Source organism: Stegastes partitus, unplaced genomic scaffold (assembly GCF_000690725.1).
Source record: "Stegastes partitus isolate 25-593 unplaced genomic scaffold, Stegastes_partitus-1.0.2 Scaffold1414, whole genome shotgun sequence".
Taxonomy (NCBI): domain Eukaryota; kingdom Metazoa; phylum Chordata; class Actinopteri; family Pomacentridae; genus Stegastes; species Stegastes partitus.
In genome coordinates this window covers 1069-28591 of record NW_007579145.1, presented here as the reverse complement: position 1 = coordinate 28591, position 27523 = coordinate 1069, and the positions used below count along the sequence as shown (strand labels likewise).

The 27523-nt window shown below is 41.6% G+C and overlaps 1 protein-coding gene across 1 annotated transcript in view; it reads left to right on the top strand.

The window, feature by feature from the left end:
- Positions 1-27003, top strand: part of cacna1c (calcium channel, voltage-dependent, L type, alpha 1C subunit) — a 59538-nt gene extending 32535 nt beyond the window's left edge. Inside the window, exons 25-43 of the mRNA XM_008299410.1 lie at positions 2132-2215; positions 13178-13315; positions 14741-14806; positions 15178-15269; positions 16473-16635; positions 16913-17040; positions 17149-17245; positions 18109-18211; positions 18761-18862; positions 19039-19166; positions 19294-19428; positions 20413-20777; positions 23872-24000; positions 24087-24217; positions 24306-24403; positions 24541-24637; positions 24879-24987; positions 25072-25240; positions 26235-27003. Of these exons, the coding sequence (XP_008297632.1) occupies positions 2132-2215; positions 13178-13315; positions 14741-14806; positions 15178-15269; positions 16473-16635; positions 16913-17040; positions 17149-17245; positions 18109-18211; positions 18761-18862; positions 19039-19166; positions 19294-19428; positions 20413-20777; positions 23872-24000; positions 24087-24217; positions 24306-24403; positions 24541-24637; positions 24879-24987; positions 25072-25240; positions 26235-26747 (2847 nt within the window). The 3' untranslated portion in view covers positions 26748-27003. The remainder of the gene's footprint in view (positions 1-2131; positions 2216-13177; positions 13316-14740; positions 14807-15177; positions 15270-16472; positions 16636-16912; positions 17041-17148; positions 17246-18108; positions 18212-18760; positions 18863-19038; positions 19167-19293; positions 19429-20412; positions 20778-23871; positions 24001-24086; positions 24218-24305; positions 24404-24540; positions 24638-24878; positions 24988-25071; positions 25241-26234) is intronic.
- Positions 27004-27523: the final 520 nt, after the last annotated feature.

Genomic DNA, 27523 nt, shown 5'->3' with positions numbered 1-27523 from the left:
GACATTATGCTCATTAAAATCAATAATTTATAATCAAATTCAGAACTATCAATCCCACCTACTCCAGGTATTATTATTTTTTAGTGTGAGACAGAATGATTTTTTTCTTTAATTTTATATGTAAAGTCAATTGCTAGAAGATAGTTGGCGAAATTAATGAATAGCATCCACAAAACTGTCAGTTTTTTTGGAGATGAGGTTTCCTAATCGCTAATTACCAGTAAATCTTTAATTTTTCTGAATTACTCGAAAGTCCACATCATGTTCTACAAAATGTGTGCTTTTATTAAAATGGATGAAAGATGGCAATCTTGTAATAACTTTTGTAGAGAAAAAAAACGTCCCCAGTTAGAATGAACAACTTTAAAGGCTTGGGAATTCACATCCTGCTGCACTACTTTGTAATGTTATGTAGCGTTTACCTCAAGTAAGGCTGGTTTAAAACTGCTAGATTTCTGAAGGTTGTCATTTTTTTTTTTTGATAAATGAGCGTGTCAAGGTTTCTCCAGTAGAGCTGTGAATATGTGACCCTATACAAATGGATTTTTTCCATATAGTCTCTAGTGCAGCATGACAACACATTCCCAAGCCACAGTGAACAATGCTTACCATGTTTTGTATGGCTTGACTTGTCTTGATAAACCTTTGCTTTTAACAGTCTTCACGGAGAAAGAAGCAGCTCACTAACTTTTTTTTTTCATTTCTCTCTCTATTATGTCCAATAACATTTGCTCTATGTACAAGTTTATTGTATTTAATCTGTTCTGTTTAATAGGTTTCATCATCTTTTCCATGGGACAACAATGTTTTCTTTGTTTGTTTTTTATGTTTTTTTTTTTAATATTTTGATTATTTGGGTATGTTTTCTAATGAAGAACTGATTTATTTATTTTTTTTGTGCCCAATAATTGACACTCCAACTCACTGTTTTAAAGCTGCGTGCATTCTGGTGTGTTTAGTTTGCAGATTTAATCAATCCATAAGCGAGCTTTTGGACACTAATTCCAAGCTCTGTTTTACTAATATTCTTGAGACTGAAAATAACCTAATTAAAACCACAGTATCCAAGGATACCTCGCTGTATTTGCATAATGTGGTTGTGCAGATGAGTTATGGCAAGAGGAGCTTTTGCTTTTTTATGATGATACCTCAGCTGCTGATGACAGATGATGAAGCTTAAAATAGATCAGTAAGATTGATCTCCTCTCAGTATCCCCTCTGGATCCTCCAATTTACTTGTTGGTGCAAACGACTGAGTGAGATTTGTTGTGTAAGGTTTTTATTGAAAGCTATACAATTATTCTATAGATTAGTTACAGTAGATATAGACGTTTAGAAAAAAGTCAGAAGCTTCACATCCAGTTAAACAGACAGTGATCCTTTAAATTTCTAGTTAGAAACTCATCTTTAAGCACACAATAACTGGCATATTCCTCCAGTGTTGTGGTGTAAACATCATTAGTTGTCCCAGCTTACAGTGATGCAAAATTTGAGTGAGCCATTGGAAAACAGTCAACCAGAAACGGAATGAAATGTGATTTATTTTACAGGCCAGTTTTAAAAATCCCTTTCATCTTGGCTGTCACTACAAGTTCACTCAATATGCATCATAACAAAGTCTCGGGTTCAGGTTATAGCTGTCTAAGATGCAGCTCTGTATATTTAGATAATTATTTTATTATACCAGATTAAATACTACTACTCTGGCCTGAAGGTTTGTGGATGTTTTTGCATAAATACTTCCTGTGTTCCAGTGCTGATAATGAATTGCCCACAATACGTTAAGTAAACAGCGTGGGCTTTTAGTGTAATCACTGCCACAGCACTGCTGAAGGCCCCAACATGCAGGTGGAAGACATAAAAAACTGCCATCTAACACACCATCCTTGACGGAGCAGGAAATTCAGCTGCGCTTGATGAACAGATAACACAATGGAAACTTCTTTCATGTGTTGGTTCATCAAGTATAGCGGATTTTGTCTGTTTCCTCAGTGTACTGTAGAACCTCATACCTCCTTAATAGGGGCTGCGAAGTGGCAGCAGATGTTGTTTTCCTTCTAACCTACCTTTCTTACCCTCCTCCTCCTCCTCCTCCTCCTCCTCCTCCTCTTGCTCACCTCGTCCTGTGTAGGGGTACTTTAGTGATCCCTGGAATGTGTTTGATTTCCTCATCGTAATTGGCAGCATAATAGACGTCATTCTCAGTGAAATCAACGTAAGTACGAAGCCCCCTCTCACTCTCCTTGTCTCACCCTCTCTGTCTCTGTCTCGTGTCTTCTGAATCTTTGATCTCTCTCCGCTCTCCTTTCCTTTGTGGCTCCTCCGTGTTGTGCTGTTGTTTCTCTTCATCTCTCTATCTTCTTCGTCTGCCTCCTCTTTCTCTTCTCCTTTCTCTCCCTCCATCCTTAAATCCAAGATGGCCGCTGCCAGTCAAGGGATCTCCCCTCCCCAAAGCCACAAAGGTTCCTGAACAAGAAAAACTTCTACTGGGTTTTCACAAAAAGTAGAGGCAACAGAGGCAGGGTTTAGCTTTGAACACCGAGGGTTTCTGTCTTGCGTCCTCCTTCCTTATTCTTTACAGTGTCTCAAATGTTGTTGGGTTCTTGATTTTTCTTTTTTTTTCTTCTTTTTTTTTGTCACACTGTGACATGCACTCAGGTTTGATCCCCTAACTAACTGAACTAACTCACTGACCAATCACAAACAGCCTTACACAGCTTTCCATTTTTTAACTGCAGCAACGGGCATTTTTTTTAGTTGTGATTTTGTTGTTCTTTACTGTTGTTCTTGTTGACATTTCCTCTCATGGACAAGCATGACCGACCGCTGCTGCTCTTCCTCTGCTGTCCATCTCTTTCAGACTGCCCCCTTTTCTTTTGTTGCCGTTTAATTTTGTTGACTCTTTCCCCCCTCTCTCTCCTCCTACTAAAAACTCCAGTGCTCATGTATGTAATGTTTTTATCTTATTTTTCTCCTCTCTCCTTTAATTTCCGTTCTTTCCATTTTTTAAATGTCTTACGTTTTGTCCTTTTCTTCTGTTGTTTTCCTTTTCTTTTTTTCTTTTCTTTTTGTTTTTTTTTGTCCACCCCTACGCAGCATTATTTTGTTGATGCATGGAACACATTTGATGCCTTGATAGTTGTGGGTAGCATTGTTGACATAGCGATCACTGAGGTTAACGTAAGTAGTCCAACTCCCTCCCTCCCTTCCTGCCTGCCTGCTCTGCCATTCCCACACACACAAACAGACCGAGCGCTGATACCCATCTCGCATGCTTTCAAATGATTAGGAAACTTCAGTTGCACAATATTTGAACTTAAGAGACGGCTGAATACATCTGGCAGATAAAACAGCCAGATGTGGCACGATCAAGCCGGAAAACAGTGAGGGTTTTTTTTTAGCAATTTAAAATGTACAGAAGACAGATTTTCAAGTTATGTTTCCACCCCGACATCAGTATAAATATATAGATTGTATAATTTAACAACAGGGGATGGAAAACCAACTTGTTTCCCAACTAATCCTAACAACTTGTTCCTTACTTACACCTGTACCTTGTCACTCACTGTATAGTGTACAGTGTAATAAGGCTGCAAACCAAACATTCTTATTTACGGGTTTTGTTTGGATTTTTCAGTATTTGAAGCTGCTTCAGATAGGTATTTATGCCTCGGTCTGCTGAGCATCAGTAGCATCAGAAACTATTGCATTTGTCAATAGAACCTACTGCATTTTCTCAGCACTTGGTTTGGTTACACATTGGTTTTATTTGATCTGTCATCATTGCCACAAGGGATGCTGTCCATTCCCCTGGCATGATCGACACTGTATAGCATGACAGATACAAAGGTGCTATATCCAGGCCTGTTACTGTAACGTCGTAGAAAAAGATTCACACTGATTTAATGGAGCGAAGGAACAAATGCAGAATCTCATTTTTAAACTATGGTGTTTTGACCGAGGGGTCAAAATACCTTCTGAGTTCATAAATCATCTGGGAAACTTCAAGTTCAAATGAGAAAAATAGGAGTTGTTGTTGTTGGGTTTTTTTTGCTTTTGTCCAGCTATAGCAATGTGCAGACATGGGGAACAATTTGATCCATAAATGGATTTACTCAGGACCCATGAAATTTATGGAAATGTATGTATGAATTCATTTATTATCAACATAGAGGCCCTGTGGTCAGCAGTGGGCCTGAATAAGAATGAATATCCCAAATACAAGTCAAATGTTGAGTGTCTATTGTATTTACACTTCAGGGACAATCAGTGTTTTATTCATGTGGTATTGAGAGTGCTCTTTGGAAGAAGAACCATGCAACAAAAAAAAAAAGCAAAGAGTGGCCGGACAGAAATCCACTTCATTTAGCCTGAGAAGATAATGATTTGGTGAAATGATCAGACTGGCCAAAGACCTGAATGTTACAGAAGCATTCTTTCGGCTTCTAGTAAAGTATACCATTCAGTTCCATTTGCTGGCTCACCTTCTATCTAAAAAAAAAAAAAAACGTTGCACCACTAATTGCAAACATCCAGAGAACAGTCCTCAGGAGTCAGAAGTAGCTCAAGTGGCTGCTCAGTAGGTGGAGGCAGTCCTCAGTGAGTTCACATTGATATACAGTCTATAAGTCAGCAATTAAAACAGTTCATTTCTCTGTGGATCACCTCCTAAATTCAGTGTTTTTTGTGTTTATTCTGGACTGTTAGTGCTTACTTTTAGTGCATCTTATAGATTAAAATAAGTAAAATCAGATTGCTTCCTCTATTCCTCTACAGTTTGATAAATACAATAGTGGTTTTCTTTCCAAAAAAGAAGGAAGATACCCGGAAAAAGACTGATGCAAAATCAGTCATGCCTACATATCAGCCTGTAGACTTGAGTAACTCTGCTAAAAAGTAAGAAAAAAAATCAGTCAGATAGTTGTGCAAAATCTATAGTCTGACAATTACAAGCTGGAGTTTTATAGAAGAGTTTCTTTATCTTTGGAAAGAGCCAAACTAGCTGTTTCCAGTCTTTATGCTAAGCTAAGCTAAACTATTCATCAGCTGGCTCCAGCTAACTATGAAACCAAGACGCTTGGAAAGGTACCAGTCCTCTAATCTAACTCTCATCATGAAAGCAAGGACATGTTTTCCCTGATTCTGTCACATCAGTTACAGTCATTTCTCTTGAAAACAAGGCCACTACTACAGACTATGTGTTAAAGATGGTCTATGGCAGCAACAACAGAATGAATTGTTTGCCTGAAATCCTCTCAGACCCACAACTGTTGGCTGGTTTAAGAACTCGAAGCAGAATATGCGCACAGGTGCACTGTTATATTCCCTCGTAGTGGAGCGTTCCACCTCAGACGACACTGGTCAGGCATACAAACAAGGTTAGTGCATCCCAGGGGTGAACGAGCTTGGCACTTGTTTTCATGCCTTTCGAAAGGGAATCCATTTGTCCCCTCGAGAGGCCGACAAGGCTGCTCATAAACAACACTGGGTAATTTCTAAACTGTACTTGGATGTGATTTGTTTTATTCAGTTTGTCTGTTTAGTTATTAGAGGAATTTGCTGCATCATAAAGTATCATCATTTTGCCTCACAGGCAAAGACGTTATTTGATCTCCAACTGTATAGTGATAGTGTACAGAGAGACAGGGATGAAACAAATATATACGCAGACGTTTAATAGCAGCTGAAAATAGATTTGAAACAGTTGTGCAATGAACTGAAAGTATTTGAACCATGATGAGTTCCACTGAGGTTGACTGGGCCAGAGATATACACCTTTGTCATCTATACACGTCACCGATGTTGCACTTAACACTTTGGTTTGGAGTTTGCCTTTGATTTGATTGATTTGATTAACTGAGAGATTGATTGAGTTATTAATTGGTTTGCAGTTCTTTCTGAATGGTTCATTGTTTTCCTTTCTCACCTCTAACCTAAAAGCATGCCCCAAGTCTTTATTTTATTTTCTTCTTCTCCTCTGGTGGTTTTTAATAATTTGGGTGATGAGATACCCAAGTTACTGTTTTTTAATTTTTTATTTTTTTTCTTATTTTTTTAAGAAACCCCCTCACTTTAATCCTGTGAGAACTTTTGACTGTTTTTGAACTGGGACCCTGTCACTAGGACATTTTAAATTTTAGTCTGCCACTGCATTTCACCAGTCAAAAAAAGCACAAGTGAATGTTTTTAACATCGGGCAGTGCTGTTTGAAACTAATAATAGCAGCTTGTCAACAGCTCCCTCCTTTCTGAAGCGTACAGAGAAGTGCAGTAACAGGCTAGCTTTTAAAATGTCATTACTTTGCCTTTAGTAAATATTAAATAGCCAAAATATCCCATTTGAGTGCACCCACTCCGCTGCTCTGTTGGGTGCCTGTTGACTTAGAGTAGCTGCATTTTTTTTGTGGTCATTAAAACCGAATTTTTCCTTAATCCTGGGTCTCTAATTCTCCCCAGCAACCTGCGGGTGCTTCTTAAACCTTGTGTGGTTTCTTTTCCGTTTTAGTTTTGGTTTGAGTAGAAGTAGTGTGGACAGATTGGTAGTGGTTTGCTCTGAGCGGTGTCTTGCGGACAATGCCAGTATGGACTGCATCTGTTTCTCTTTTTTCTTTCTCTCTTCTTCGGAATGCCTCCTCTTCTCCTCCTCATTCCTTCTTCCTTTCTCTCTCTGAGCTTTTTCAGTTCACTTAACTCTTCTTTTATGGATGTTTATCTCTCTTTTATCTCTATCTTCTTTCTCGTTGGTTTGCGGTGCTGCTTGCTCACCCGAAATGCAAGCTGGGTAACATGGGTCTCTCATGCGTTTCTTATGCCCTGAAAGGTCAACCGATTATCTGCTTTATATTTAAACAATGTTTTTTGACAGTAGTTTGTTGTGTTTTTAATCCTAGCACATTAGTCATTAAATGAAAAGTATTTTCTGCGATATTACAGCTGTAACTTACAATATATGGAACAAAAACTCGTAACAAAACGATCAGAAATGAAGGGGAAGAATGTTCTCATGACACACATGTTACCCATTGAACTGAACTGATGCAGTTTTTGCTTGAAAAAATGATGTGCAATGTGAGAAAGCAGCTCAAGTTCAATTTAAATTACCTCCTAAATCCAGTGAGCTGCAACTAGAGTAACTCACATCTGCACTGTAGTTCAGCCTGAAAGGACTACTGTATATTTTATTTCCAAATTGACTTTTTTTTTTTAAAGTTTCTTTTTAGTTTTTTTTTTTTTACTGAATTAGTTTTGGTTAAAATTACACTTCATGCACAGATCCTCCAGGGCCACAAGCAGTCTGTATAATTTGTTTTGGGTCAGTTTTTAATGAACAATATAATAACGGAATTATTTGGGTGTCATTTCAGTGCCGTAGCTCTGATTTTAATTTGAAATTGAAGCAAATTCAGACTTTAAATTATGCTTTAATTGACCCAGCTGGCCCTTTCATCGTCACACACAGAAACACACCTCCTCCTCCTCCTCCTTTAGTTAGTCTGCACTAAATGTGAATCAGGTACACTTCCTTCCCTGCGTCCTTCCTTCCTTCCCTCCCTCCCTCCCTTCGTTCCTGCTTTCCTTGCCCTCACACAATAATCCACCTTAGTTTTTTTTCAAGTGCATACACTCACAAACACACTCACCGTTGTAGTCTCCTTAGGCCCGTTCTCTCTTGTCATTTCAACAAATTATTATTTTTCTTATCCTCGGGGTTGCTGGCTATTTAGAAAAGCCGCACAAAGTGAAGGATTGTAATACACTAGAGTTAATCAATAGTGCTTTATAAGATATACTTTTACTCTGTGTGCATCATCACTGTGTGTAATCATAGAGGTGTGTGTTAATGGCCCTGTTAGAAGTCCTTTAAATGCCTCATTCCTTCCTTCTTTTCTTCTTTGCTATTTTCTCTCACATATTCTTACCCTCTGAAATTCCTCCCTTCTTTCTTTTGCTTTCCTCCTTCTGCTCTCCTTTACACTTTCTTTCCCATGTCTTTTACCAGATTCTGTCTTGTTGTTTCTTTTCGCTACCTTGCTTCTTCTTGCTGCTCAGGTCTTTCTTTATTCTAGGAGAAGACAGGGAGTAATGATGCATTTATGTTTTGGTGAGGTATTTTAACAGGGCCATTTCCAAAGCAGAGTGAACAGCTCCTGAGTCATAGATTGAACTACTAGTTAATCTATCACTCCTACAAGTGCAAAGTGTTGCAATGTCAGAGACAACCAGTGGGTGTCCCCCTATAGTGTATAGTTTGTGTGCTTCTAAGTGTTATATAGACACATGTGGGCCCCGATTTCCAAAAGCATCCAGTGCATCTTTGTCATTAGTGGAACCAGATGTATATGTTGTCTTACTTTTTAACTGTAGTATTCTGATGCTTCTTCAACTGAAAATACATGAAAGTCATGGTCTGGTTAACTTTCGATTATTAGATTACCAATTACTTGCAGCAGGGTGACAAATTAAAGGAAAACCTGAACCTTTGACCCCTAGAGTGAAGGAATCTGTGGCTCTGTTATGCTGTGGGGGCATTTTGCTCCCATGGTTTGGGCCTACTTGCCTCTTTAGAGGGGAGAGCCTCTGAATGCAAAGTTGTTCTGAGTTACCTCCTTCATCCTGTGAGGAAACATTTCCACACTGATGCCAGTTGTTATGGCCCTCCCAGTCACCAAATCACAACCCTTTGGGAGACTTTGGACTGACTTATTAGACAGTGCTTTTCCCCGGTGTTCTTCGAACCCCCAATTGGGGGATTTTTTTTAGAAGAATGTTGTTCCAGAGACTTTCAGAATCAATGCCAAGGTGCAGTGAAGCTGTTCAGGCAGCACCTGGTGGCCAAATACCTTATGAAGACACTTTTTCCTTTAACCCATGGAACCCTGAAAGCCACCAGAGTTTACAAATTGCGAATAACATCCTTTGGCACTGCTATAAAAACAATCCTTAAACTATCAATGTGTGGCATGCAGTTCCCTTTTGAAAATTAACCAAGTCTGAGCTTTAAAAACCACCTTATTCTACATGTGTTATTTAAAATTTTGACAAATATAGATTGTTTGCACAAATCAGATTCTGTAAACAACATAAAAAAAAAATCCTTTATTGCAGCCATGAGGCCGTTAGTGATTTAGCTGTGACCAACAATCACACAGCAAAAATTCAACTATTCTCTGCTGAACTGACAAGAACAATGCGAGTAATATAGTTCTATTTTGTAGTCACCATTTCTTCCCAGTATCAGTAACAACTGTGGGCACTTGGGAAAATGCTGTATATGTTGACTCCATTTTTTAAAAATTTTTTTTAAGGATTTATAGCGATATTATTGTGTCATACTTCACAAAAGACATTGTTTTACTTCTTCTATGTTTGTCCTGTTTCCATAGAGGTGCAGGACTTTATATGCAGTAAAAAATTAATCTACAGTGAGTAACAATGAGACAGGAGTAAAAAATGCCCAATAACTGCCTGGGGTTCCAAGGGTTTGTTTGTCACCCATCTGTATAAAAGCTACGTGTTTTGTTTCACAAGGTTCAAGTTATTCTAATTTCATTTTTGATTTTAGCTTTTCTCAGATCAAGGAATGACCGAAACAATATGAGATGCTTTTGGTAAAAATGGGGCCTGAGTTAAGTCAAAGCTTCAACCAATGTTTCTGTACTGTAGCTTCAGCTGGCAGAAAGAAAAACAGATAGCTACAGAGGCGCCCCTCTATTCCCCATCATGCACACAAACCCACGACAGGCTCACAGACCCACATACGAGCATTGCACCTACACAGACAGCTTCTTTTTCATCAGTCAGTATTTTTTGCCTTCAAGCCGTTGCACAGAAATTTACAAATATCGCACACTTCCATGCTTCAATCTTCCCCTACTTTGATAAGAAGTGATTCAGCTTGATGTGGCCTTCACAGAAGACAGGGCAAATCTCTATATGCAGCAATATCACACAGAAATCTCCCTGCTGGCTCAGATAAAATTCTGTTTTGTTTTTTTTTTCCACCACCATGTGAGAGTTGATCAGAGACTGAACTCTCACCAGCCTGGTGCTTCAGGAGTTATTTTTTGTCTGGGCTGGTGCCAAACTTTCACTACTTTTCACAACAAAAACACACACACTGCACACACACAATGACACACACAACACACACACACACACACCGAGGCGCTACTCTGGTGCTGATCTTTGTTGCCTTTCCTTAAAGCCAGCTGAGCCGTCCTCGTCCTCCTCCTCCTCCTCTTCGTCCTCCTCTTCCTCCTCTTCCTCCTCTCACCCCCCTGTGGTAAGGCCAATGGTACGCTCCGACGGTAACCTCGTCCGCCTCCCTACCTCCTCCACCATCCCTCCATCCCTCCATCCTTCCATCCCTCCTTCTGCTAAGCCATCCACGGTATGATCCAGAACTTTTGGCTTTTTCATCCACCTTGTCGTCCCGCGCCCCCCCCCGTCGCTCGTGCTGTTATCTCCTGCAGCATGCCCAGTTAGTCTGACTTATGTTGCTTTGTACTTTTAAATGTCTATATATCTGTTTATATATATGTGTGTGCGTATAGTGAAGGACGCTGTATTGTGAAGGCCTAGTATAAGTGGCTATTGTTGTTGCCATGGCGCCCGCTGCCCCCACCATCCCCAATGGCTTGCAAGTCGCGCCCCCTTCCCTTATGGGTGTGGTACCTATCGTGCTTTGTCATCAGTACAAGCCATTATGGTCACGCTACCACGCTGTCTCTCTTTATATCACTCTTCTCCACTGACCTCGCATCTATCTATCTATCTATCTATCTATCTATCTATCTATCTATCTATCTATCTATCTATCTATCTATCTATCTATCTATCTAACTATCTATCTATATGTGTCTGTTTATGAATTTGTTTGTCAAACTATTCTCTTCATCCTCGGTCTGTCTTTTTACTCTCTGGCTCTCTGTCTCTTTTACANCTCCATCTATGTGTCTGTTTATGAATTTGTTTGTCAAACTATTCTCTTCATCCTCGGTCTGTCTTTTTACTCTCTGGCTCTCTGTCTCTTTTACACTTACTGTCACTGTACCTCTTCCGCTCACTCCCCCCACTCTTTCTCAATGGTGCAGTGGTGCCCACTGTGGTCCAACTGTGATATTACATGCAGTACAGAACTGTGATTTACACTCCTCAGAAGGATGTGCCATTTTAAGCACATCCGTCCGTGGAGTTTGGGACAACTCATGTCTTGAGTTACTTATCAACACTTTCATCAGAAAAAAAACACCTTTAGAAAGTGTCCAACTTTCTCCTGTGTTATCCCAGAATTACAAAATAATAGATATATTTCAGTGACATTTCCCAAACCAGATCAGCATCATGTTGGAAAGTAACGTATGACATCTGTCGTCCCAAACTGCAGTAAGATGTGTGGAGAATGGCAAGTTCTTTGTCGGAGCGCACTGTGTGTTCTCTGTTGGATTAACATAAAGAATTGATGGCTTCTTGGAAAAACACAAATGGCATGGAGAGGTTAGAGAGGCTGATTCTTTGGGGTCATGTTTAATTATTGCAGGGAAGTGGCATAATTCTGGTTGTTCTGGTTTATTCTGTGATGTCGATTATTTTATATTTTCTTGTCAGTTTTGCATTGTTATTAGTGCAGTTATGGTTGCTGAGGATTTGCTACTTGCATCCTCAGCTTCATCTGATTGATCTGTAATTTGTGGCATAAATGGCGGATGATCTCCTTTGCTCCCGTATTAGCTGCATCATGCTGTACACGAACCCTGATGTGGCCTTTGTTTTTTCCGCCTTTTTGTCCCCGAGAACGAGCAGGAGCGGCATAAATAAATAAATCTGTATTAGAATAGCACTCAGCTAGATGACTGAATATTTCATCATGGAGTTATTTCCTGGGGACGACTACTGGCACAATAGGCAGTTAGAAATCAGTGTCTCCTAACCTTGCGCTTTAGAACTTTACTGAGATGAGTTTTGGATAAAACAATCCAGAGCACACCGAATGCTTAAATGCCTTTAGAGGGCCGAATGTTGCATATTCTTTTGCAAGAAGCTCGGCAAATAAAAAGATTGCTGGTGTGAAAACACTTTCTGGAAGATTATAGTAGACAGACGGTCGAGATAAAGAGATTTGCCACCCATGAAAATATGATATTTTTTTTATTATTATTTTTTACGTGGCAGTGGCTGCATTGGGCAGTAATATCTTCATCCTGCTGAATATTATATTTGGATTGTTCTTTCAGGTGGCCACTTTCTCTGTGACAGACAAACAATTAGCCTGCCTGCATGATTTATTGAAACAGGAATCAGCCTTCAGGCGGGAATTTCTGCACTGTGTCTGCTGTGAATTGTTATCAGTGATTTGTGGAAAGTGCTTACCTCCATCGATGGAGGACTCTGGCTTCATCTCAGCTATTAGATATTTAGTCTACAGCATCGCCGGATAATCTAATACCTCAGCTTAGTTGGAGGATTTACTTCAAGGGTCCCAAAAGTATTTTAATGCATGTTTGTCAAATGTCAGTGCAAGGCTCGGTTTACTTGTAATAAGATATAGACACAACAGTCAGGGGTGTTTCCTGTGTTGAGGTGATTTTAGGTGTCAGAAATATAAAGACACATCAGTTAGCTGCTTTTAAAGACAGTTAATGTCACATGCGATGTATCCGGTTTATAAAAGGAAACAGAGTCTGCAGCGGATGTTTTCAGGAAGCCGGCGGATGATTTGTTGATCTCTTTGTTGCCAAGTGATTTTTCCATGAAGTCACAAAAAAAAAAAAAAAACAAGCATGACTGCCCGATTCTCTCCAAGATCTCTTTTGTCAGTTGATTTTGATGGGATTTTGTAGGACGCAGATTTCCATTTATTAACTCAGCGTGTGTGTGTGTGTGTGTGTGTGTTTGTGTGTGTGTGTGTGTGCGCGTTATGCATATTTACACCCATATCTATGTGTGGGTGGGAATATGCATACAAATGTTACTTGTATGTCTGTATTTCCACACTTGTTTGTGTGTGTATATGCATGTGCGTATGTATGTGTTCATCTATACCTGTGTGTGGTTGCGTGCGTGTGTGCGCGCGTGTGTGTGTGTGTGTGTGTGTTTCCCCTCCCTTACCTATCTGCATGTGTTTCCATGCGTCCTGTGTTTTTTTTCTAAACAAAAAAAACACCAAACCCCACCAAAAGGGACTGCAGAACTCTGAAGAGAACGCCAGGATCTCCATCACCTTCTTCCGGCTGTTCCGCGTGATGAGGCTGGTGAAGCTGCTGTCTCGCGGGGAAGGGATTCGGACCCTGCTGTGGACCTTCATCAAATCCTTCCAAGTGAGGGGAGAACCGGACACAACATGCTAGAGCAGGGGGTTGGGTTTACACAGGACAGAAGTGGTGCACAAACAGTGGAGTTTAACCCAAATGTGACCCAGATTGCACTAAACATCTATTTGAACACTCTCCCTTTTCAAGTTTTAAGACTTGATGTAGCGACTTTGAGGTTTGTTTGCCGGTTGTAGGTGTTAAAATTTAATACCTTTTACAAGGACTCATATAGACGCATTTATTATTTATGAATAATATAGTGCAGTAATTTCAGATCTGAGACACATGGGGCTAAAAAGGTTCTTGTTCTTGTGTAAATCCAGCCGAGTCGAGTCTCACAAGCCACCTTTCCTTTCCTTGCCTCATCCCTCCTCGTGTCCACGTCTTACTCGTGCAGGAAGTCAGGGAGATGGGGAAGGAGGTTCAAAAAGGAAGAAATCAGAAAGAATGAGGGATGACGTGAGGCAACGGAAAGGAGGTTTAGGAGTCTCGTTGCAGAAGCAGGGAGGAAAGTAGGGACGTGAAATTGGGAAACAGGGAGAAACATCTTAACCAGCAATCTTTTTCTCTCCTGCTCTCCCCTATTTTTTTCTTCTCATCTCTTCTCCTTCTATTCTCTCAAACACCCTACACCCTATTACTAACCCTCGAGAGCTCACCATTCCCCCTGTAGGCCAGTAGTTAAGCGCTAGATAAGTTTAAATGAAGCACTCCACCAAAAAAATGAAATCATTTGATTGTTTGAGAGTTGTGGGGAAATGAAAATAATCTGCTCTCTCTCTTGTGTTAACTGAGACGGGTCACTTCATGTTGCAGTCGAGGAAATTCAAAACACTGTTAATACAGCGAAAAACCGGACTCATGTTAAGTTTAAAATCATGAATACGTTCTTGTACTTAACATGGATAGTTTTTTAGTTTGCTGTTTCCGTTTTTAATCAAACTTTTTTCGCTCTGTTCATCATGATGTGGCCCTGCTCTTCCAGTCACAGGGGTAATATTAGCCTGGAGCTCAGTTCTAAACAGTTGTGTGTAAATCTAGAAGAAATATCTGTTCTAGCTGTGTTTGGTTCTTGTACAATATGTTGGAAATGGTCTCCCAGCTAAACCAAGAGAGCAGTTTGTATTTTACTGAGATTTTTTTTTTCGCTCCGAAGTCAGATGATTTGTCCTGGGTTGTTTTTGGTGTTGTGCCGCGCAGGACTGCTGATCTGTTCACTTTCACTTCATGAAGTGCCAAGAAAAGAAATTGCTCGTTTAAAAAAAAAATTAAAAAAGAGCAAGTGAGGTTGAAAGTTTTTATCAACAGTCTCCTGAAACATAAGTAGAGTAATTAGCTGTGTGAGGTTTGAATGAAAGTGAATGGACTCCAGCCTCGGTGCAGTAAAACGCTGCAGCCGACTTGCCACTGACGTGTGTCTCCTCTCTTCAGGCTCTGCCCTACGTAGCTCTGCTTATAGTGATGCTGTTCTTCATATACGCTGTCATCGGCATGCAGGTAAGCTGACGTCTTGTCCCCCCAGCTCCCTCCGTCTGTCTCCTTGTCCTCTCTCTCCTTCTCTCCTTCAGCAAGCCTTCGTCCCGTGTCTGTCCTTCCTGGAGTCTTGTCATCGAGAGTTCCCGTTTGGTCTTTTTTCTCCCCACCTCTTCCTCCCCTCCCCGTTGCTATCCAGTTATCGTTTGTCTTTGTCTCTCCGTTTCCTCTCTCTGTTCGTTTCCTCTTGTATAGTTTGCTTCTCTGATGTTGAGTGGGAGACACTTTAATTTGATTTGCTGGGGACGGCTGGCCTCTAATTCTGAATGACTTCCACTTGTCAATGCTGACATCATATGCTGTGTGCTGTGACTACTTCCTCCCCTCCTGTACAGATGTTTGGTAAGATAGCACTGCGGGACCCCACGCAGATCAACAGGAACAACAATTTCCAGACATTCCCTCAGGCAGTGCTGCTGCTCTTCAGGTGAGGAAGATTACTACGGCCCTCCACGTGAATACTTTCTGCCTTTTCCCATATTTTTCTCCCTCATCTTTCCTAATTTCTTCCCTCATGGATGCAAATTTTCTTCTCACTCTGCATTCACGTTCTTCTCCCTTTTCTATCAATAACTCTTGCTTTTTTTTATCTCCAAAATTTTGCATAATCACTGACATTTTATGACAGCAGTGGGTTAATTCAAGGCCAGGACGTCTGTAAATGTCGAGCTGTAAATGTATCCAACTGTGCACAAGAACCGGTGTGAGAAAATGTTTTGTCAGTTTTTACTGTGCTGCCCTGAAACTGCCCACATTCAGAGACTTTAATCAAAGCTATAAAGCTGTAGATATTAAACATTGATCCCTTTAATATTACGGTTCGACGCTGGTTTACCACAAAATGTTCTGATCCACTGAGGAGTTCTGTCAGAGGAGTCCACTGATAATACATTTAACTGTCTGGATCCACAGCCAGAAACTTCTCTGTCCTGTGTGGTTGCGATGATGGTAAGATTCCATGCAGGGGGATGAAAACCTTCAAAAAAGTACCGTTTCTATCTGTTCATGTTCTGGACAAACCCCTACATGGAATATATCAAAGGATTGGGCTTCCATTCAGAGAGGCAGTGTACTTGGATACTTCATATTTGCTATTCCAAAGTGAGGAAATCAGCGATCAATCCCTCAGTTTGATTAAGGAGTTTACTTTAGATCTAGCAAACAGGCAAAACCCCACCGAAATTGCTGGCAAAACAGCAGCTGCAGTGTGAATAAGCTTAATTGCGATGAAGTATTCAGAATGGAAGACAGCTGTAGTTTGATGCAAGAAAAAGCCCAAAAATCTGAATTATTTGCTACGTAAATTCATTGTTTCAGGACATAATAGCCTTTGCATAATTGCTTTTTATACAGTTCACACTCTAATAATTGTGCCTATGTGTGTGCGTGTCTTCCTCTTTTTGTCTTTGCAATTATTCGTGCGTGTGTGTGTGTGTGTGTGTGTGTGTCACTACATGCTTGTATGCTTGTACGCATACACACACACATGTATGCATTTGTATGTGTGTGTATATTCGTGCCTCTGTGCCTTTCTTTCTTTCGTGTACTTGTACATGCATGTGTCTTTGCACGCATCTGCGTTGATGTGTGTGCATATTTGTGCGGGTGTATGCATGCGACTGTCTATCAGATGTGCGACAGGTGAGGCATGGCAGGAGATCATGCTGGCGTGTTCGCCCAATCGACCGTGCGAGAAAGGTTCGACCAATGAGAACAGCACGACCAACGAGGACTGCGGCAGCCAGTTTGCCATCATTTACTTTGTCAGCTTCTACATGCTCTGTGCCTTTCTGGTGAGTGCAGAGACGTGACAAGAAATGTGTGGCTTTTAAATGTGAATATTCAATGCGATTATGTAATCACAAATAATTCATTACAATTAGAGGAAGTGTCTCATCTAGCTCTCAACAAAAAGCAGTTAATTATATTCCCCAAAGGTGCCAATTGTTTTGTTTTTTTTGAAAACTACTTTACAATTTCTGTTCAAGTCTACATCAAATGGGGCTAATTTGAATTATGAATTACAGTGTGATCGTATAGCGCCTGACTGAGTCCTGACTTTCCCCCCAGATCATCAACCTGTTTGTGGCTGTCATCATGGACAACTTCGACTACCTGACGCGCGATTGGTCGATCCTGGGGCCGCATCATCTTGATGAGTTCAAGAGGATCTGGGCTGAATATGACCCAGAAGCTAAGTGAGTTTACAGAGAGCTGACAAACTGTGCCATCAGAATATAATGAGGCTGTCATCAGCAGAGGATCTGTCAAGATTGTCAATAACGTGACAACTGTGCTGTTTTCAGAGGGAGGATAAAGCACCTCGATGTGGTGACTCTGCTCCGGAGAATCCAGCCTCCCCTCGGCTTCGGAAAGCTCTGTCCACACAGGGTGGCTTGCAAGGTAAACACACTGACACAGTCTCACAAATCTAGAGCTTCTGGAATATTTCAAAAGGCTTTTAAATTCAAGTGTTTTGAGTGTATTCTCCTATTATTTTTGGGGCTTGTACCAAGAAGAAAGTAACAAATAAACAACTAGATGCTCATGGTTGTAGCAAAGGGGATTTTGATTTTAAGGGAAAATTAGGTTTTTGTCACAAAATTAATAAGGATTGGAGGGCTGTGAATGCTACTCTTAAAAATATCCTACACTAACAACAACAACAAAAAACTAATTAATACTATGCACTTCTTTTCCTGCACTCACACGCCAATCAAAAGTTACAGATGAGAGTAGCATCTCAAAAACCTGGTTTCTAATATTTAAAATGTATTTATATTCAATGTAATTTACCCGGCCCAGCCTCCAGTGACACAACAAGTGTGTCTTACATGTACAAACCCTCTGATCTGTGATCAACAAAGGTCAAGAATCACAAACAAAGAGCTGCAGCAGTGAGACAAAACCAGAAAAAGTTAATCAACCTTAACGTAGAAAGTAGCGCAGCAGCACTACAGGTTAAAACTGTCTGTTTACAATGAGTGATAAATATATACAAATCACTATGTTGTTGTTGTATTAATGTGATGACATATGGACAGCTTATAACACCTTCCACAATGACTCAAATGGCACACTGACAACAAATCGTACATTTAGAGGAAATATCTCTTAAGATCTCCCTAAAGGGAAATTAGTGTACGTAGTGTCAAACTACTGTTTTTATTTTTAACAAACCGCCAGCTGCCAGTGTCTGTTGGCAGCTGTTTATTAATATAATTGCCCATTGCTCTGTGTGTGTGTGTGTGTTGTGTCTCATGTAGCGTCTGGTGTCGATGAACATGCCTCTGAACAGCGACGGAACAGTGATGTTCAACGCCACGCTGTTTGCTCTGGTCAGAACCGCACTCAGGATCAAGACTGAAGGTGACAGACACACACAAGAAAAACACTAAAACAAGCCTCACAAATACACAATGACAGGCACATTGTTATATAGATACAGAGAGCATAAGATGGGAATGACTTGATCTCGTTATGATCAGCTTTTGATCTTTATTTGCTCGGTATCGCTTTTTCAATTTTGCCACCCAGATTTTTCCCTCCAGGGTCAAACTGGTGACATTTTATTCATAAGACTGTTTCTCAAAAGTTGGGACTTGGGGTTATGATTCAGATTGGTGCACTTTTTCTCCTAATACAGATTAGTCACCTGATTATTAAAGCTAAGGCCTTTCACTGGACCTGCCTCACCTGATCTGGCTGCTGTCTGTTCTGTTATATCAGCCAAAACTTCTTTTGTCGTGAAAATATTTTACTTACCAATGACACAAAAGACACAAAAAATAATCGAGCAAATCCTTAGATTCAGTGTTAAATGTACAAACAGTGTATTGTCTTGTAGATACAAATAACAGAGGCTGTGTTGAGGCTTTTCAAACATAACTGTGAAAATACTGCTTTGACTGTGTGCAGGCAACCTGGAGCAGGCTAATGAGGAGCTGAGGGCAATAGTGAAGAAGATCTGGAAGAGAACCAGCATGAAGCTACTGGATCAAGTAGTGCCTCCTGCTGGTGGTGCGTGTCCTCTGCAACACAACTTTATATGCGCTAATATCGACAACACTTGCAACAGTCATTATTCTACACACTGTGATTTGCTTTTGTTGCGTCACTTACAACAGATTTTCTGAAAAATACTCAAAATTTGAAGCAACAACCTATTTAAATGACAATATTTACATTTTTTGCAGATGATGAGGTAACGGTCGGAAAGTTCTACGCCACCTTCCTCATCCAGGAATATTTCCGCAAGTTCAAGAAGAGGAAAGAACAAGGGCTGGTGGCCAAGGTGCCCCCGAAAACTGCTCTCTCTCTGCAGGTACACTCTGCAGTTTTGTTTATACTTCCCTAAAGAAGTGGAAATATCGTGTATATAGTAGCCTTCTTTGGTATGAATGAACTATCAGTAAGTAAAAGTAAGCTGATGGTGTTTGGTCTGTGTGTAGGCGGGCCTGCGGACATTGCATGACATTGGTCCAGAGATTAGGAGGGCCATCTCTGGAGACCTGACAGTGGAGGAGGAGCTGGATAAAGGCCTGAAGGAGCCTGTGTCGGCGGCATCTGAGGACGATATCTTCAGGGTAAAGGTTGGATACACACACTTTCACTCACTCTCCAGAGAGAGAGCAAGAGAGAGATGATCAGCGCCAGCTTGAAGCCTTATTACTGCTCCATGCACATAACACATACATGCCTGCATGAGTCGAAAAGACATTTTTTACAAGGCCTCATTTTCCACCACATAGCTTGGCTGCAAATTACTGCAGATTCAAAACTACATTTGGTCAGCTGGGTTTTGAACAGACTTCCTGTGAACACAAATCATAAAACACTGTTTAATTTTACAGGTAAAATCATAAAATAAACAACATAACCTGAACAACTTGATCACTGGAACTGCAAGCCTCATACACATATGCACACACACACACACCACACACTCCACCACACACACACACACAAAGTGTCTTCTACTTCTACTGCTAAGTGGGTGAGTTATGCCAGTTGTCAGCCTTCCATTTTCACTACCATTGCAACGTTCATATGCTGTGCTTCATTTGCTGCAGCATTTTATTACATTTGCCGACAGTGTGTAACACATAAAGTGGTTCTACGTGTATTTAAGCAACAATAGCTAACTGGACGTGAAATCCCTGTTCTGATACCTAATATTAGGCAATATTGAGATTTTTGATGATATTTTAGTGCCTTGTTCATTCAGTCACACCATTCTGCTCCCATGTCAAGGATTTAATCACTTAAAAACGTTGTCATGTTTTTTAGACTGCAATGTAAATGACACTTCTTGCTTGGTGACAAAAAGCCTTTGCTTTGCATTTCCATCATGGCTGAGCAAAGTTTTAATGCTGCTAGCAGTGAATGTGACAGTAGTCGCTATGACGTTTGAGCTGAATGTTGTGTGCAATAAGATATGAAGATATTTGAGCTTCAGCTTCATTTGAACTCTTTCCTCTTTGTCATGTCCTTTTCTCTTCTCACCCCTCTTTTCTGTCTCTCCATGTTTCTTTCTCTCCTTTGTCTTTCTTTGTCTTCACCCACCACAGCGTACAGGCGGGTTGTTTGGCAACCACGTCAACTACTACAACCAGAGCGACGGCCGTAGCTCCTTCCCACAGTCCTTCACCACCCAGCGTCCCTTGCATATCAGCCAGAAAGGCTCACCTTGCGAAGGCGAGAGTCCGTCTCATGAGAAGCTCATGGACTCCACCACTTTCACCCCTTCCTCTTACTCCTCATCAGGCTCCAACGCCAACATCAACAACGCCAACAACACTGGCATGGCCGGGGTGACGGCGCAGGGCATCAGTCGATTCCCAAGCCCGTCCATAAGCACTGTGGACGGGCACACGGGGCAGCCGCTCACCCCCATCCTGCTGCCAAGATCTGCATGGTGCTTTCCTCCAAAGAGGTGAGTGCAGGCTAGACGCCATCTTACATCTGTATCTTAACAAGTGTTACACATACATACACTATATGTAAGTGTTGTTTTGGAGTTGACTTATTGTGCTTTGGACAGAGGCAAGATTTTTTCTCTTTCACTTCCGGGCCATCATAACAAACATTTAGTTAACAGATTTACCAGAATGACACTTGGGTGATGACTCTACTATTTCACTTCACTTTCTTTATACTACCTGCTTTCTTTCCCTGTCTTTTGTTTCTGGTGGCAAGCAGGACGTGTTTTTATGACACCCTTATGCGGTATGTTGCCAGGAGACAGAGAGAAAGAGTGTGTGTGTGTGTGTGTGTGTGTGTGTGTTCTGTTTCTCCCCTAAGTGCGCGCAAAAAGATTTCATGATGCTATATAAAATAGCATAACTGTCAAGGTGCTATAGCGACACTTGTTGCTATGCACATCAAGCTTTAGTTGCTATAGCAAAAAGCCAGGCTACATGCTGCTACTACACAATCAGCTACCAAAGCCACAGACAGACTGTTGGTGCGGCCAGAGGCTTTTGTTGCTTTTGTTGCGTTGTACTGTATTTTATGGCAGGTCTGGGTTAGACACAATGTCAGTTTTGTCCCTTATCTGAATAGAAATTGAATATTTAAATACTTACCTGCTATTTCGAGTCCAATAGCTCCGTAAATTTGGAGTACAATTGTGGTAAATGTAGTTCAAATGCAACTCACTGTTGATCTATTCAACACAGAGCAACAGCTTGACAACTACAAACAATGTTTCAATGAAATTTCACTTATATGTTTTTAAATTTGTGTCTACCAACACTTCTTAAGCTATCATACAAATCCGAATGCAAACTTTGGTCCCAAAATATCAGATTACTGTGGAATTCACTGAGTGCATACATACTTACTTTAATGACTGCATGACTTCCTGCTTGCACAGCCTCTTTAAGAATAGCAAAGTTATTACCCTTTTTATTTATTCCTTTCATGTTCTTTCTCTATTAGGGGTTTTAATAAATATTGCAGCTTCTTTAAACTTTACTTATGTTTACAAATTGTGTTCGCCAGCATCCATGCACTATGATCCACTGAAGACTGAGTGCCTAAATAAAAGTTAAAGATGGAGTTGCACTGATTCACTTTGCCTACTTAGAGGCACTAAGTGAACTAGAATTAAGAGCTCCATTACAGGGATGCACTATCTCTTTGGATTTGATCGATTAAGAGACAGGTTAACCTCCATGCAGGCTTGTTCAAAGTCAACAGTCTCAGTCAGGTTTTAATTAAATGCTGTTCTAACCCAGAGTTTGCTGTGGAACCTTTAAATAGCTGATTACATGGGCATCATGGCATTTTGAATTTTGTTTAGTTTTCTTCACCAGTCTGTTCTTAGGAGAAGTTTATGTACCTCTGCCGGAAATAATTAAAGAATAGTTAGTGTATTTGTAAGGGTTCATCATTAAAAATAATGGGTGCTGCAGAGCAGGCAGTGGGTTTTGACTTTTAATTTGAAACATAACTGTAGACAGATGTGTTTTTTTTTCTAAGCTGACATGTTGCAGCTTTTAAACGAACAATCTGGTGATGAAGAAAAGATTAAAATTCAAATGTCAGGATGTTTCCTTAAAGCTTTAGTCTGGGGTATGAAATAGATGTGACTGAAGGGAAGACATCTTTGAGAAACAAAGAGGATATAACATGACACAGGGTTGGGTACGGTTTTGCTTTTACCCTGTTAACCCAAAGCAGTTTTGGGAATTTTTTTTGGTCCCAATACATGTATTTTTTACTGGGGACTCATGTTTCACTGGAACACAAAGTCCTGAACCTCTATGGAAACGATACAACCACGGCTAGAGAGTAGAGAACTCAAAAATGTCTTCTGTGCAGCTTAACACAATTAGAATGCCATTAAGGCTAAAACAGGAAAACACTAACATGGAAATTTTTTATTTTATTTATGGAGAAACCCTGAAATCAACATATACAATATATTCCAAGTGTCCACAAGTGTTAGCAATACTGGGGGGAAATTGCTCTACATGCTATTGATTGATTTTACTGCTTACATTTTAAATTTGTTTCCACACATCCTGCATTTCAGCTAAGAAGTCCCAGAATTTTTTTTCTCCGTGACAGTTAGTTGTAGCTGAGGCACTCATGGTGTCACAGTTGTGCAGAGGAGTGCAGAAATTTCTCTTTTTCACAGGATGTGGTCAGTGAAGATGGTTCACATTTGAAGAATGTAAACAAGATGTGCGAAATAGAGCAATACTGGTGAAATATCACAATTTTAAGCTTAGATTTACAATGAAGCAGTACGTCACAAAGGAGTAGTTCAACAACCTAAAGCTGAAAATCTGTCAAGTCGTTCTATTTTTTTACAGTTTCTAGTTCTGATAAATGGTGTAGTTTAGGTGAATTTTTCAAAGATTAAATTTAAACCCTTCACTGGGTTTAGGGCTTCAGTGATAGAACTTTCTTGTCTTCACTTCCACTTCCAAACAGGTGAACAGAAAAAAACTGACAGCCTTTGATTCTTTATTGACCTTCACTTGGAGTGATGACAACAGCATAAAAAGTACCTGCTTAATTTCCCTGCGGGCCTACATTAAAATACTGCTCTCTGAGGGTTAGTGAGCAACATTACCTGATGCAATCCCTCAATAATGTCTTTGCTTTTCAAAGATGTCTGAACTTCAGTCTTGCTCTTATTTATCATATTCCAGGTGTTGCCTTTAATGCTATTCACCATTTTGCTTCAACAATATAGCTGTAATTCCCACCCGCTTCTCCTCAGACGTTTTCTTCTTCTCCTCCTTCCTTTTCCTACATGCAGTAGTTAAGCCTCTGTGGGTTTCTCGCTCTCCTCCTTCTTCTCCTCCTCCTCTTCCTCTTCCTCCTCCTCCTCCTCCTAAGCTCCTTTCTGAGTTTTTTGCTAATCAGCTGCTTTTTTTTCCCCCTGTGTGTTTACATCTGTTTGCATATTTGTCCCCATGTTTTTCCATCTGTGGTGTGCGTTTATGTTCATTTTGTGTCTTTGTCTGTCTGTTCGCTTGTTTGGTCGTTTTTGCCTGTTTGTCTGTTTGTAGCTCGGACTCGAGTGACAGCCGCCTGCCAATCATCCGAAGAGGGGAGGGGTCCACGGAGGAGACGTACGATGAGAGCTATGCAGACGACAGGGAGTACCACGAGGACGACCACTCGCTCTCCTCCGACATGTACTGCCGAGTTAAACATTCACGCTTTAATCTGAAAGTTTTATCAGTTCACGAGGTTTGACTGTTTCTTTGTGTGCGCTTGTTAGGCTGGTGTATCACGATGATACCTGTAAGCAGCTGACTCCCATGGAGGATGCAGAGGAGGTAGAGGACAGAAGAGGAGGAGGAGGAGGGTGGCAGTCTCCCAGGAGAGTCTTCCTCTGCCCCACTTCTCTGGGTGAGCGGACACGCATGCACGGATAAAATGTGAACACGCTGCTCACTTTTAAACTGTATTTTTGCATTCTGTTTATTTGTGGTGTCAGGGCGGAGATCGTCCTTCCATCTGGAGTGTCTCCGGAGACGATCGGGGCCAGATGTCTCCCAGAAGACAGCTGTACCCTTACATCTTGTACATCATCAGGTAGTAGACTCCCACATGGTAATCTTACACTTAAAAGCACATTTGTAAAGTCAATTTAAATACAGGATGTGGAGTTGAAACCCCAGCTCTGTTCTGCAGACATAATCCTCTCCCTGTGCTGTCTCCTCTTCCTCCAGGCTCTGGCAGTGGCAGGGCTGAGTCCTCTGCTAAGAAGGAGTCACTCACCGACCCTCTTCAGTCGGCTGTGCTCCACGCCTCCAGCCAGTCCCACAGGTACAACCGCATCCTGTGCTCGCTTCAAAGGCCAAAACGCTGTTTGTCAAGTGCTGCGAAATAAAATTGGATCCCATTTCCTCAGGAAGCACAATTACACCTGAATTTAATGAGCAAGAAAAACATGTCACTGAAACCAGAAGAGAGAACTGTGAAGGACGTGTTTCTGTCGCATCACAGCTTCCACATTGAGATAGGTTTCTTCTTCTCACTGCTGCTTCTGCCGTCTTTGCTTTTTCAGGCCAATGCAGTGATGCCTCCTATCAGCGAGTTCCCTCTCTGAGGTTAGAGGGCTCCAACTCCCATGAAAAGCTCAATACCAGCTTGCCCTCTGTCAACTGTGGGCCCTGGTAAGACTAAGTGCCTCTAAAAATAGCTGCTAGTTCACAGTTTGGCACAATAATGCATTTATTAATCTGATGCCTTGCCTCTAGGTACAGCGACAGTAATGGGAACAGCCGGGTGCCCAGTCCTAGCCCCACCCCTAGCGTGTCAGCGTCTAGTCAAAGAGCACCACGGCCGGTGTCGCTCACAGTGCCCTCGCTACTGGGAAAAGACTCCAGCTCGCTGTCTCACGGCAGTGCAGGAAGTCTGGTGGAGGCGGTGAGTGTGTGTACATGTATATGTGTGTGTACGGTTGGTTATTCTGTGGCCCTTTTCAGACATGGACTCCTTTCTGTTAATCTGACAGCAACTGAACACCTTTGTGAATGAACGAGCACCCTGGTCACTTTTCTGTAAACGTTGCAATCTTGTTCAATCGGACCCATTTATATATCACAATCACATTAAAGAAAAAGCACACACACACACACACACACACACAACCAGAGTTACACCAAGTTGTGTGAGGCGATTTAGGGGAAGATTTTTCCACATTTCATTTTGGTCCAAAGACAGCCAAGGACACAGTTTGTGTGCCAACATCCCAACACCCTTTTCTCATTCATTTTGCTCCACAGTTTCACATCCGTTAGGCTACAAACTGAAATGTCCATAAAAATAAAACTTTACTGCAATAAATATAGAGACTAACCTTAGATAAATGATGCTCACCAAAATTAAATCGGAAAACAGCAGTTGAGGTTTAGTTTGTTGATTCCCAGGCTATCCAAGGGACTTTTCCACTACTTTTATACTGTCTCTCCCTTTTAATCAGCATCTTAATCTCTCCTCTATTTTGTCTAATTGAAACACTAACAGCTAAATGGACTGTCTCACACACCTGGCAAAGAGAGACTGAATGAGCCAGAGACAAGGAAAATTTACTATTTTCAATTACAATAGCTAACGCAGTAGCTACCCATGCTGACCCCAGTGTCTCCAAAACATTAGAATGATGATCAGACACTTGCACAATTGTGACCATGTGATATTTTGCTCGCATATGTCTGAATAAAGCTGTGAGGAGCATGAAGGTTAAAGTGACGTCCTAATGACAGACCGCCATCGCATTAACAGACTGATGAAGCCAGTAGTGTTGTGTGTCCCATGTCTGAAAAGGGCTTCAGTTCAGCCTGTATTTAGCAACATACCCATAAAACATTAAACCTTACTCTTTGCTCCCACTCCTCTTTTTCCCCATTTTCCTCTCAAGGTGCTAATATCAGAGGGCTTGGGTCACTTCGCCCAGGACCCGTCGTTCATCGAGGCGACTAAAGCCGAGTTGGCCGATGCCTGCGACATGACCATCGAGGAGATGGAGCACGCCGCCAACAACATTCTCAACGGCAACAGCACCACAAACGCCACGTCCAGCACCTCCTCCACCTCTCAGCACAGCCCTAACGGCAACATCCTCCCCTTCCACACAGCAGCAGCAGCAGCAGCAGCAGCAGCAGCAACACACAGGGACCGAGTGCCCAGCTTGAGTCCCAGCGAAGGTGGGGGAGAGTCCACAGGAAGCCGGGGCTCCATCCACGGGCCGTCCTCTATAGAGGAGCGGCAGGAGCTGCTGGCCAGGGGGAGGGCGCGAGACGAGGAGGAGGAGGAGGACGCGGCAGGGAGGGAAGAGGGGTCCCACAGAAGCTCGGTGGTGATCGGAGGAGCGCGACAGAGAAACAGCGGGCTGTTGGAGGACGAGGATATGGAGTGCGTGACGAGTTTGTAGGAGTCAACTCAACGGGTTCAAATCGGCCAACTGGCCCCTCTGACATCATCAGAGACCGACGCTTGTCAGTGCTGCCTCACAGCGCCACGGCTGGATCTGTCTGTCCCCACATCAACTCACACACACACACATGAACACGGTGTCGCTCTGGACGATGGCGGCCAGTGACGCAACCTTAAACACCTGGTTATGACTCTGTTGGTTTCTATGAGTTAGTATGTGTGTGGATGTTTGTAGTAAAGTATACCAGACTGTGTACTCTCTGAGTGTGTGTGTGTCTGCGTGATCTATGATTTTCTCTATTTGTGTGTGTGTGTATGTGTGCGTGTGTGTGTGTGTGTGTTCTCCACACATGTCTGAGTGTGTCTCTAAAGTGCCTCACAGTTTTATCATGTCCTCAAAGTGTGAAGAGCCGAAACGTAGAGACAAGCAGAAAAAGAAAAAGACAAGGGAAGGCGTGAATGAAGAAAAAAGGTAGACGACATAGTGTGTTTAATGTTTTCATTTACTACTTTGGTGTTGTGTTATTGTTGTTTGTCTGGCCGCCATGACCCCAGGTAGGGGACAGCAGAGCAGCTTGTGGAGGGGTCAGTTAAGGATTACAATCTGACCGCTCGAGGTCAAAGGTCAACTCCTCCTTCTCGGTTCACTGATGATGATGAAGCGCTGTATTGAGTTAAACAGGGGGTTGAGACAAACCCCTTGTTTGAAATCTCATTTCTCCTCCTCTTCCAAAGCTAAGGAACCTTGGAGCACAGCCCTGCCAGCCTGGGGGT